The following is a 12,172-nucleotide window of genomic DNA, read 5'->3' on the forward strand; positions in this document are numbered from 1 at the left end:
GCGGGAGCCACAGGGTTTTGATTAGAGGAGAATTAAGAAACAGTAAATGCAGATTCACCTGCATATCTTCAACACATGCGCACACATGTGTATCATATGCACACATATGAGCATATACACATGCACATATGAGCATATACATGTACACGTGAACATATATATGCACGCATGAGCATATATGCATGTACAGACATGATCATGCATATGTACACATGAGCATATACATACATGCGTGCACACACATGATCATACATGAGCACACACATACATGTGCGCGCACACACATGCACCCACTCACAGGAGGCCCTCTCGCCGTTGTTCCTGGTGTTGATGTCGCCCTTGCTCTGGCGCCCTTTGGTCCCGGCCATCTCCTCCATGCGGTAGATCTCGGACACGCACAGCTTGGGGTTGAAGGCGAAGTACATCTTGCCGGCCTTGATGGTCAGGTTGTGGGTGTCCCAGTCCCACAGCTGCTGCAGGTTCTGGTTGTCCAGGACGTAGAAGGAGTAGTTCCTGCCAACACGGCGGCCGGCCTGAGCGCCCCGAGCCGGGCCCCCCTCCTCCGCGCCGGCCGCCGCTCGCCAGCCCACCCCCCCCCCCCCGGCCCCGTGGCTCCCGAGGGCACAAGCTCGGCCGTCAGAACACAGTCTCCGGTGGTCCAGGCCAGTGGTCGGCAAACTCATCCGTCCACAGAGCCAAATATCAACAGGACAACGATGGACATTTCTTTGGAGAGCCAAGTTTTTTAAACTTAAACTATATAGGCAGGTACATTGTTATTAACTTAATTAGGGTACTCTGGCCTTTGCTGAAAACTCAAGGGGCCCAAGAGCCGCACGTGGCTCGCGAGCCGCAGTTTGCCGACCACGGGTCTATGTGAACAGCTGTCGTTAACGACGGGGGTAACGGGGCTCAAGGACCGTGTAGGAACATCGACACGGAGCCCTGACCGGGGCTGCTGTGTGGCCAGAGTGTCGGCGCACAGACCAAAGGGCCTCGGGGCCCATTCCCGGTCAAGGGGTACATACCTGGGCTGCAGGTTCGATCCCCGCCCTGCTTCGGGGCGGGTGTGGGAGGCAACCAGTCGATATGTCTCTCTCATCACTGATGCTTCTCTCTCTCTCTCTCTCTCACTCTCTCCCCCTCTCCCTTCCTGCCTGAAATCAATAAAAATACATTTAAAAAATAACTAGTAGATTATAAAAAGTCCCCTTGTGGGTCTGGAAACGTCTGGGCTGGGAGCTGGACCCACTGACCAGGTCCAGCCGCTGCCTCTGCCCAGGATGAGGCTTCTTGTCAGTGAACCGGTTTCACCAGCAGGGGGCAGAACAGCGCCCTCCCCGCAGGGAAAAAGCGGGCATGCGGAACCGGGAAAGGCTGTGTGCGGGATGAACCTCTCTGAAAAGCAAGGTGATCTGTTCACAGCGGACACCAAGGCTGTTTACAGCACGGGGAAGGCCGGGTCGGGAGGGGGGTGGGGGGGACCCGGATCCCAGGAGCAGTAACACCCAGGCATTACGGAGCCTGGGTAAGGGGCAGAAAAACAAAACCGGAACCCCCGTCAAAATCATCATCAGGCCGTTCCTAAGCTACCCGTCAATACTGCTCTTGTTTTTCAGCCCCGGTGTGGGGCCCGGCTCCCCCAAATCCCTTCCGTGAGAGGAGGATTAAGACAGCAAAGGCAGAGGTTCACCTGCACATCTTTCACACACGTGCACATGCACACACATGCACGCGCACACACATGCACGCAGATTTCCCCCCCCCATTGTTTCCTGAAGGAAGTGGCTATCCACTCCGTCACTCAGTGCGATTTCCTCCCTGTTTCTAAGGCTCACGGCCTTTACATCCGAAGACTATGTTTATATTGATTTCAGAGAGGAGGGGAGATGGAGAGAGACAAGCATCAATGATGAGAGAGAGTCACAGATCGGCTGCCTCCTGCACGCCCCCTACTGGGGACCGAGCCTGCAACCTGGGCATGTGCCCTGACCGGGAATCGAACCCGGGACCTTCTGGTTCATAGGTTGACGCTCTAACCGCTGAGCCACACGGGCCAGGGCTCCTTTCTTCTTGACAAGAGGGGGCTCTTACCTCGGGAACACAGAACCCTCCAAGCGCACAGCGGACCCCGGGGGCCGCACTCACCCCTCCAGCTGGTCCTCTCCCAGGATCTGGCGGAGGCTTTTGAAGAAGGACAGGGAGACCAGTGCGTGCGAGTGGCGGATCTTGATGTAGCCCGTGACCACCTCGATGAGCCCCATGAAGTTCTCCAGTTCCGAGGCGATGTTATCTGCGGGAAGGGGGGGGGGGGGGGGGCGCGTTACCCAGCTCTCGCTCAGCGCAAGTGGCAGGGCCTGCTCTGGGGGTGACTCTCAGATGCTCAGGCTGCTGGTGGGGAGCCCCCTCCCTTGTCCAAGACAACCCCCTTTCCCGGAACAGGCCCCCCTCCCTCCCTCGGGGCAGCGGAGGGTGTGTTTCTAGAAGGCTGGACGTGGTAGCTCCCAGGCGGAGGAAAAGAAAGTAAAATTATTGGCCAGACCGCCAATTAGCTAAGGCCACCACGTCTGGAGAGCAGCTTTTGTTTTATTTAAAAAAAAAAAAACCCACCCACAAAACACATATTTTTATTGATTTCAGACAGGAAGGGAGAGGGAGAGAGAAAAACATCAACGATGAGAGAATCGTGGACCGGCTGCCTCCCGCGCGCCCCCTAGTGGGGACCGAGTGCACAACAGGGCGTGCGCCCTGATGGTGAATGGAACAGCGACCTCCTGGCTCATGGGTCGGACACTCCACCTCTGAGCCGGCGGGCTGGGCACCGCGCCGTTTTTCGAGGCCTGCATTTCGGTTGTGAATCAGGGACGGGTAGCAAAGGCACCCCCCCGCCCCCCAAGAAAACCCAGAGATCCTGCAGGATGCGGGCGGGGCGGGCAGGGGGGAAGGGAGAGGGGGAGGGGGGATACTCACTGCCCCTGCGGATGTTGATGAGCAGGTTGCCCTTGAAGATGGTGCAGCCCTGGAGCATCTGAGCCGAGGTCACCGAGTCGATGGTCTTCGTCCCCTTGTCCTCCTCGCAGATCTTGGGGCAAGGCCCTTCGCAGGGGACGCAGTACATGCTGCGGGGGAGAGAGAGAGAGAGAGAGCCCCGCCCCGAGGCGGAGGTCAGCGCGTGTCCTGGCCCCAAGAAAACCCGCCAGGACCCGTGTCCCTTCCAAGCGGCTCCGTGTGGCTGCGGCGGCTGCTACCGTTCCAATGTCTTTGCAAGAATGTCACGCAGGCCCGCCCCCTCCGACCCATGGAGCATCCGACCCCTGAGCCAGGAGGTCGCTGTTCCATTCACCCGTCAGGGCGCATGCCCTGTTGTGCACTCGATCCCCACTAGGGGGCGCGCACGTGGACCCGCCCCAACCCCTCCCCGTAGGGTCCCTGCTGAGGATGCAACATTGTAGCAGCAGCTCGCTCCACAGACACATTCTCCGGGGCAGATGCAACTGTGTATAAAGAAATGGCTGCAGCTCCCGGGCAGCCAGAGCAACGAGGTGCAGGGAGACTCAAAGGCCCCCAGAACCCTCCCCCTGCCCCCCAAACAAGTCTGATTCCGGAGACCAGCCAGCCAGAGCTCACGCTCTTCACCAATTCATGCTCTCCCCCGCCCCCCCAGCCCCCCGACAGGACAGAGGCTGGGGGCTCCCCCGGGCCGGGCCTGACCTCAGGCTGTCGTTGCGGATGAAGCCGGACGGGCACTCCTGCATGCACTCGCCGTCGTGCAGCACGAAGCCCTCCATCTCGAAGCTGTCGGCGTTGGGGATGGTGGCGCAGAAGTCGCGGTCCACGCAGCGCCAGCCCTCGAAGCGGTAGGTGTCGGGCGGGCAGTCGGTCACGCACACGCCCTCGTGGTAGTAGTGCTTGCAGGCCACGCAGGCCGCCTCGTCGTCGGGCGCCGTGCAGCCGCCCAGGCACTCGGGGTGGCAGCACTCGTTGTTCTCCGTGCACGCCCGCTTCCCGCACGCGCTCGGGCAGGCTGTGGGGCAGAGGGCGCGGGGTGAGCGGGTTCCTTTTCCTCTTTTATTTATTTATTTATTTTTATTTTTTTTTAAATTTCTTTATTGATTAAGGTGTCACATATTTGTCCTCATCCCCCCATTCCCATCCCACCCCTCTCCCCACGCATGCCCCAATCCCCTGTTGAACTTAACCGTTGGATAGGCCCATATGCATGCATACAGGTCCTCTGGTTGAACTCTCCCCCTCCCCCCACCCTCCCCCTACCCTCCCCTATCCTCCCTCTGAGGCCCGATAGTCCGATCGATGCCTCCTTGCTTCTGGTTCTGTTCTTGTTCCTCAGTCTATGTTGTTCATCATTTCCTCTAGATGAACGAGATCATATGTCACTAGATATATACTAATAAGAACTGAATGTGAGACGAGCAATAATAGTTATGCTGACAGGCAAATGAATCAATCTGTAGCGAGCTTCCCCCTGGACCAACAGTTCTTTTGAGACCCAATTTCGATGTCCAGTAGTTCCTTATGTGTACATGTCAGCACTGACCCCTCAGCTCTGGATGGTGGACAAATGGTGGTAATGGAGGTCTGACTCCCTCTGGTTTGGTCTCGGCCGAACCCAGGGGCACGGCGTCACCCGGATTAAGGGGCACGTGGCCTCACCCATACCCAAGGGGCGCGTGGTCTCACCCGGGCCTGGGACCCAGCCTCACCCGGATGGATCCAGGGGCGCATGGCCTCACCCGGACCCAGGATCTGGCTTCACCCGTACCCAGGGATGCTTGGCCTCTCCCAGACCCAGGGGCACGTGGCCTCACCCGGGCTTAGTTGCACAAGGCCTCACCTGGATCCAGGGACACATGGTCTCTCCCGGACCCAGGGACGCTTGGCCTCTCCCAGACCCAGGGCCACTTGGGCTCACCCGGGCCTAGGTGCACGAGGCCTCATCCGGATACAGGGACGCATGGTCTCACCCGGACCCAGGGACGCTTGGCCTCTCCCAGACCCAGGGCCACTTGGGCTCACCCGGGTATTTATTTTTTTAAAAATTCAATTTTACTTTATTCCTAATGTGGAAAAAAAGGATTCGGTTTTCACACAACTCACTTCTTTTCTTTTTTAAAATATATATATAGACTAGAGGCCTGGTGCACGACATCCGTGCACTGGGGGTAGTGTGTGTCCCTCAGTCCGGCCTGCGCCCTCTTGCAGTCTGGGACCTCAGACATCCCCCCAGAAGTCTGGGGCTCTTGCAGTCTGGGACCCCTGGCTCCTTACCAGCAGCCTGCAGTGGAGGTCGGAGAGGCTCCCGCCACTGCCGCTGTACTTGCCAGCCATGAACCCAGCTTCTGGGCTTCTGGCTGAATGGTGCTCTCCCTGTGACTGCTCCCCATGAGCATCTGCCCCCTGGTGGTCAGTGCACATCATAGCAAATGGTTGTTCTGATTTGCATATTAGGGTTTTATTATATAGGATATTTTATATTTTATTGATTTTTTTACAGAGAGGAAGGGAGAGGGAGAGAGAGTTAGACACATCGATGAGCGAGAAACATCGATCAGCTGCCTCCTGCACACTTCTTATGGGGAATATGCCCGCAACCAAGGCACATGCCCTCGACCGGAATCGAACCCGGGACCCTTCAGTCCGCAGGCTGACGCTCTATCCACTGAGCCACACCGGCTAGGGCTAAAATAGATTTTTTTAAAAATATATATATGTTATTGATTTTTTTTACAGAGAGGAAGGGAGAGGGATGGAGAGTTAGACACATCGACGAGAGAGAAACATCGATCCGCTGCCTCCTGCACCCTCCCCACCGGGGATGTGCCCGCAACCAAGGTGCATGCCCTTGACCGGAATTGAACCCGGGACCCTTCAGTCCGCAGGCCGACGCTCTATCCACTGAGCCACACCGGTGAGGGCTAAAATAGATTTTTATTGATCTCAGAGAGGAAGGGAGAGGGGGAGAGAGAGAGACAGAAACATCCACGAGGAGAGAGAATCGATGGCACACGCACTTTCTGAGCAGCCCTTCAAAAGGTACGAAGAAGTGGGAATGGGGGTCTCTGAATGGCCTGCCTCAAAACAAGAAAAGTTCTTTTTTTTTTTTAAATATATATTTTATTGATTTTTTACAGAGAGGAAGGGAGAGGGACAGAGAGCTAGAAACATCGATGAGAGAGAAACATCGATCAGCTGCCTCCTGCACCCCCCCCACTGGGGATGTGCCCGCAACCAAGGTACATGCCCTTGACCGGAATCGAACCTGGGACCCTTCAGTTCACAGGCCGAGGCTCTATCCACTGAGCCAAACCGGTTAGGGCAAAACAAGAAAAGTTCTACTGGGACGGTACCCACAACGTATCTGAAAGATGGGGGAAATGTACTTGTAGCTGGCGATGGACATTATTTTGAATAGAGCACTTGCGATGTTTTCTCTTGAAATCATCGTGTTTTCTTTGATTACAAAATCCGCATTCTTAACCGGTAAAGGGTCCACCCGCATTCTTAACCGGTACCCGCATCAGTGACCGGTACACCTGGTATTCACCGAGCTGCTGCCAGCAGCCTCCGAGGACATCCTCCAGCGTGACTGACGAGGCCCCGGTATCAGGCAGGGCCCCTGCCGAGATGCAACATTGTAGCAGCAGCTCGCTCCACAGACACATTCTCCGGGGCAGACGCAACTGTGTGTCAAGAAATGGCTGCAGCCCCCGGGCAGCCAGAGCAACGAGGCGCAGGGAGACTCAAAGGCCCCCAGAACCCTCCCCCCCCCACAAAAGTCTGATTCCCGAGACCAGCCAGCCCGAGTGCACGCGCTTCACCGATTCGCGTGTCGTAAACCAACACCAGGGAAGGCCCCCAGAAGGCCTCGGCGCCAGGGACCTTGTGGCTGCCCGGCCGGTACCCACGGGAGGCCGGGAGCCGTAGGGGAACGGGTCACAATGGCTCCTGGATGCGTCTGTGAACATTTCACTCGCCAACAAAGGCCACGGTCACCCCCGGATGATACCGGTGGCATCGCTTCCGTCCCTCCCGGATCCGACAGGCGGTGCTGGGCGGGGTACTGAGAGGACGGGGAGAGAAAGAAGGCCCCCCCCCCCAAGAAAGCGGAGGGAGGGGAAGTTACAATGGCAACGGTATCCAGTACACATTCCAAGAGCTCATTAGTGAGAGGGAAGAAAAGGCTGCCATTCGGGCAGAGATACGGAGCAGGCTCGCACCCCGCAGGGGACGCCAGGCGGGTCGGAATCCTCTGGCGGAGCTGCGGGTTTTGGTGACTGTGGGTTACGATATTTTAAAAAAATGTATTTTATTGATTTTTTTTTTTTTTTTTTTTACAGAGAGGAAGGGAGAGGGATAGAGAGTTAGAAACATCGATGAGAGAGAAACATCGATCAGCTGCCTCCTGCACACCCCCTACCGGGGATGTGCCCTCAACCAAGGTACATGCCCTTGACCGGAATCGAACCCGGGACCCTTCAGTCCGCAGGCCGGCGCTCTATCCACTGAGCCAACCGTTAGGGCAGTTATGATTTTTTTAAAATAGATTTTTATTTTATCATGAAAAATGTTTTTATTGATATCAGAGAGGAAGGGAGAGGGAGATACAGAGAGAAACATCCATGATGAGAGAGAATCATGGATCGGCTGCCTCCTGCACGCCCCCCACCTGGGGATCGAGCCCGCAACCCGGGCAGGTGCCCCAAAGGGGAATGAGACCCGTGACCTCCTGGTTCCTAGGTCGACGCTCAACCACGGAGCCAAGCTGGGCTGGGCTAGGCGAGATTTAATGGGAGAAAAAAATCAGGGAAAAGGAGGGGAGACACGTCCCGGGTCCGGGCAGGACCCGCCCGCCCTAGTGATGTGTGATGAGGGTGACCTGTGTCCAGGTCTTCACCGGGGACACGCAGGTGTCTCACACACACCTCACCCCCCCTCATCCTGCTTTTAACATGTTATTCTTGTTGTGATTATTTTGTAGTATTTCTCAAGAGGAGGAGGAGGAGTCTGGGTGAGGCCACGTGCCCCTGAGTCCGGGTGAAGCCGTGCCCCTGGGTCCGGCCGAGACCAAACCAGAGGGAGTCGGACCTCCGTTACCACCATTTGTCCACCATCCAGAGCTGAGGGGTCAGTGCCGACATGTACACATAAGGAACTGGTGGACATTGAACTTGGGTCTCAAAAGAACTGTTGGTCCAGAAAGAAACTCACTACAGACTGATTCATCTGCCTGTCAGCATAACTATTATTGCTCGTCTCACATTCAGTTCTTATAAGTATATCTCTAGTGACACATGATCTCGCTCATCTAGGGGAAATGATGAACAACAGAGACTGAGGAACGAGAACAGACCCAGAAACAAGGAGGCATCGATCGGACTATTGGGCCTCAGAGGGAGGATAGGGGAGGGTGGGGGGAGGGGGGAGAGATCAACCAAAGGACTTGTGTGCATGCATATGAGCCTAACCAGCGGTTAAGGACAACAGGGGGGTGGGGCATCCGTGGGGAGGGGTGTGGGATGGGAATGGGGGGATGAGGACAAATATGTGACACCTTAAATCAATAAAGAAATTAAAAAAAAAAAAAGGAGGAGGAGGAGGAAGAGAGAGAGAGAGAGAGAGACAGAGAGAGGAGAAAGATCCCCGTAGATTCTGCTGAGTCTTCCCCAGCGTGGTGGCCGCCGGGCACAGCCACAGAAAGACGCCCATCGCCTGTCCCAGAGGCTTAAATGGCCAGGGCGGAGGGGGAAAAAAAAAAAAATACTCGTTTCACACACTTAAAAATTACTCCAAGTTATTTTAAATCGGGAACTGTTTGTATATTCCTTATAAGTTTATGAAGCTCACACTGTCCCTCCGTGACTAAGGGCAGAGGAATGGGGAGAGGAGTCTATATTTATCGCGTGCCGGCGGCTCCCAGCGCGCGGCCCCGCTTGCACCCTCCGTTACCGTACACACAGCTACGCGGGGCAGCGCGGGCTCCCGGCGGCGCCCATTTCCTAACAAGGCCGGCCCGGGCCCCGCGGGGACACACTCACTCGGGGGCTCTCGTTCAAGTGCAAGCTCGGCTCAGAGGGGGAGCGAGGCCCCTGGCCCTGGGGTTTCGGCTGCATCCCAACACCCACCGGTGCTGGGGCCCATTTCTGCACAATGACATGCCTTCTGGGTATCGGCCTAGGTATCGACGCCGCTGGTAGATGCCTACTGTATACATCCAGGCTATCCAGTAGTAGCCGCAAATAACACTCCTTCTTTAAATACATATATATATATATTTTAAATATATTTTATTGATTTTTTACAGAGAGGAAGGGAGAGTTAGAAACATCGATCAGCTGCCTCCTGCACGCCCCCCTACTGGGGATGTGCCCGCAACCAAGGTACATGCCCTTGACCGGAATCGAACCCGGGACCCTTGAGTCCGCAGGCCGACGCTCTATCCACTGAGCCAAACCAGACAGGGCTAAATATATTTTTTGTTGATTTCAGAGAGAGGAAGGAAGAGGGAGAGAGAGAAACATGAATGATGAGAATCATGGATCGGCTGCCTCCTGCACGCCCCCTACTGGGGATCGAGCCTGCAACCCGGGCATGCGCCCTGACCGGGAATCGAACTGTGACCTCCTGGTTCAGAGGTCAATGCTCAACCACTGAGCCACACCGGCCGGGCCATGGTGCGCTCTTTGCTACAGCTTGAGAGTGGCACATCTTTGCGAAAAGAAGGAAAAAACAGCCAGCAGCCCCATTTCTCTCTTTTCTAACATCAGGAGGGGAAATAGATAGCTCGTCTCAATTCTGTGACCGCTAGTGAGGCTGGGGGGAGGGGTCCCCATCACCCACATTTTTTGTTTTTTATCATTTGTGGTCCCTTTACATGTTTCTTAGTGTCTTTGGCCCATTTTCTTCTTTCTACGTGTTTACTATATGTTTAGATTATTTTTAAGCCCTTAAAGATGAATATGCTTTTTAAAAATAGCATCTAGCATGTGCCTGGAAAGTATCTGTCTTGTCTGCCCGGCTGGTGTGGCTCAGTGGTTGAGCATCAACCTACACTGAGTGGCCAGATTATGATGATCTCTGAACGCATAATAATCTGGCCACTCAGTGTGTGTGTGTGTGTATGTGTATATATATTAGAGGCCCGGTGCATGAATTTGTGCATGGGTGGGGTCCGGCCAGCCTGGCCTGGGGGAGGGAACATGGGCGGTTGGCCGGCCTGCCTGCTGGTGGAACTCCTGGTCGAGGGGACAATTTGCATATTAGCCTTTTATGATACGGGATTATTACATAGGATATACACTGAGTGGCCAGATTATTATGCGTTCAGAGATCATCATCATCTGGCCACTCAGTGTATATGAACCAGGAGGTCACGGTGTGATTCCCAGTCAGGGCACATGCCTGGGTTGTGGGCTCCATCCCCAGTAGGGGATGTGCAGGAGGCAGCTGATCCGTGATTCTCCCTCATCCTGGATGTGTGCATCTCTCTCTCTCTCCCCCTTCTTCTCTGACATCAATAAAATGAATAAATAAAAGTGTTTGTCTTAGGTGGCGTGAGAGAGAAAAAACATACACCCCCTCCCCTTTTTTCTGTGACTGAGAAGCATGGACAGCAGTGAGTCCACACCAGAAAACTCGTTCGTCACCTTCCCGGCCTCTCTGGCCGCTGCTGTCCCGAGGTTGCAGTGCATCCTCATGGCCAGCAGAGGGCGCCCGAGACCAGGGCGCGGACCCCGCTTGCACACCATCCCTTTGGACGCGTTTGCGATTTACTCACAGAGAGAACAAGTACTGGCAAGTGACAAAAAAAAAAAAAAAAAAAAAAGAACATGTTTTGCAAACAATCAGAGTGACCTGAAACCCCGGGTAAAGGCTGAAGTCAGCGTTTGTTCATCGCAGCAGCTTGGGCCAGACTCTGTGCAAACGCTTGTTAAGTGGGGCGCGCTGAAGGGAGGGCTGTGTGTGTGGGGGGTGCGGGGAGAGGGGAACCTGGGCTTCTTCTCAGTTTCCCTTCACCTAGGAGGACCTCTCACCTCAGGCCCACGCCCCGCCCCCAGTCTGGGCCGCCCGAGGCTTTGTTTTGCCTGAGTCTGGAGCATCTTTGCAAAGGAGACGGATGCCCAAAGCGAGGAGGAGTCATCGTTTCTCTGAAAGCAACCCCAAGAATTTGGCATCCAGGCAAGGGTGTCTTGTCTTCCTCTGGCAGCAGAAGAAAGTGAGGGGCCGGGGGGAGCCCAGGCTGTGAAAGTCACCCCACTGCACAGCACAGGTGGGGGTGGGGTGGGGGTGAGGGAGGGCGCAGCTGGGCCCAGCCCCCAGGCCACCTGAACTCGGAGCCCAGGGCCCTGTCACATGACAATGTGATGTTCCCCTTAAAGCAGCGAATAAACGACCCCCCTGGATACTGTTGCAAATTGTAACAGACCCCCTTCCCCAATTTTCCAGTTCTGAAACTGCCGTCCCCCACACCACCCAGTCTAAGGTAAAGCCTGTTAAGTGCAGCCGTACCCCAAATGCACGCCATCACTCCCATCCACAAAACCATGCCTCAGCTTCCCCCCAGCCCCACTTGCCCCTGCCCCACGCGTGGGAAGCACTTCTCTCCCTGGATTCTCCTCCTCCGCCCACCCGGGGCTCGGCAAGAGGCATCATGAACCTGTTGCTTCCACCTTCCCCCTCCCTCAGCATGGCACGCCCACGATTCCTCCCTCCCGCCCCCCTCACCCCCATCCTTTGCAATGCCTGAACCCCAGCAGAGGAAGCGCCTGGGGCTCCTAAGAGGCTCGGCCATGCGCTCGAAATATCCGTTTCGCCCACGAGGTCCTTGGGGACAGCGATTCCGACCAGAGCACGCAAAAAAAAAGAGGATCTTGCTTCGAGACTCGGTTATGTGGAATTCCTAAAAAGGCCGTCCCTTCTTCATCGTGTTCACCAACGTACCTGCGCGCGTCCCGCCGGCCGGCCGGAGTTGCAAGGCCGGCCCGAGCGGCAGCCAGCCGCCGCCTGCCACACGTGGGAACAACAGGAGGTGAAGAAACGCGCCTCGTGCCTCTGGCCACAGAGGGAACGCACCTACTGCCACGGCGCCTGCCCGGCAGCTTGCAAAACTTACAGGAAATCCTCCACCACCTACATAGAAAAACCCCTTGCCAGCAAA

General features: G+C 55.8%; 1 protein-coding gene and 1 non-coding gene across 2 annotated transcripts in view; both read right to left on the reverse strand.

Annotated features, from left to right (window-relative positions):
- Positions 1-12,172, reverse strand: part of IGF1R (insulin like growth factor 1 receptor) — a 123,832-nt gene that overhangs the window by 16,357 nt on the left and 95,303 nt on the right. The window contains exons 3-6 of the mRNA XM_054713321.1: positions 3,712-4,024; positions 2,971-3,119; positions 2,149-2,293; positions 299-513 (exon numbers count right to left, since the gene is read on the reverse strand). Of these exons, the coding sequence (XP_054569296.1) occupies positions 299-513; positions 2,149-2,293; positions 2,971-3,119; positions 3,712-4,024 (822 nt within the window). The remainder of the gene's footprint in view (positions 1-298; positions 514-2,148; positions 2,294-2,970; positions 3,120-3,711; positions 4,025-12,172) is intronic.
- Positions 1,985-2,063, reverse strand: TRNAH-AUG (transfer RNA histidin (anticodon AUG)). The gene has a single exon. It is a non-coding gene; the product is annotated as a tRNA-His (tRNA).

The sequence above is a fragment of the Eptesicus fuscus genome, chromosome 25, assembly GCF_027574615.1.
Source record: "Eptesicus fuscus isolate TK198812 chromosome 25, DD_ASM_mEF_20220401, whole genome shotgun sequence".
Taxonomy (NCBI): Eukaryota; Metazoa; Chordata; class Mammalia; order Chiroptera; family Vespertilionidae; genus Eptesicus; species Eptesicus fuscus.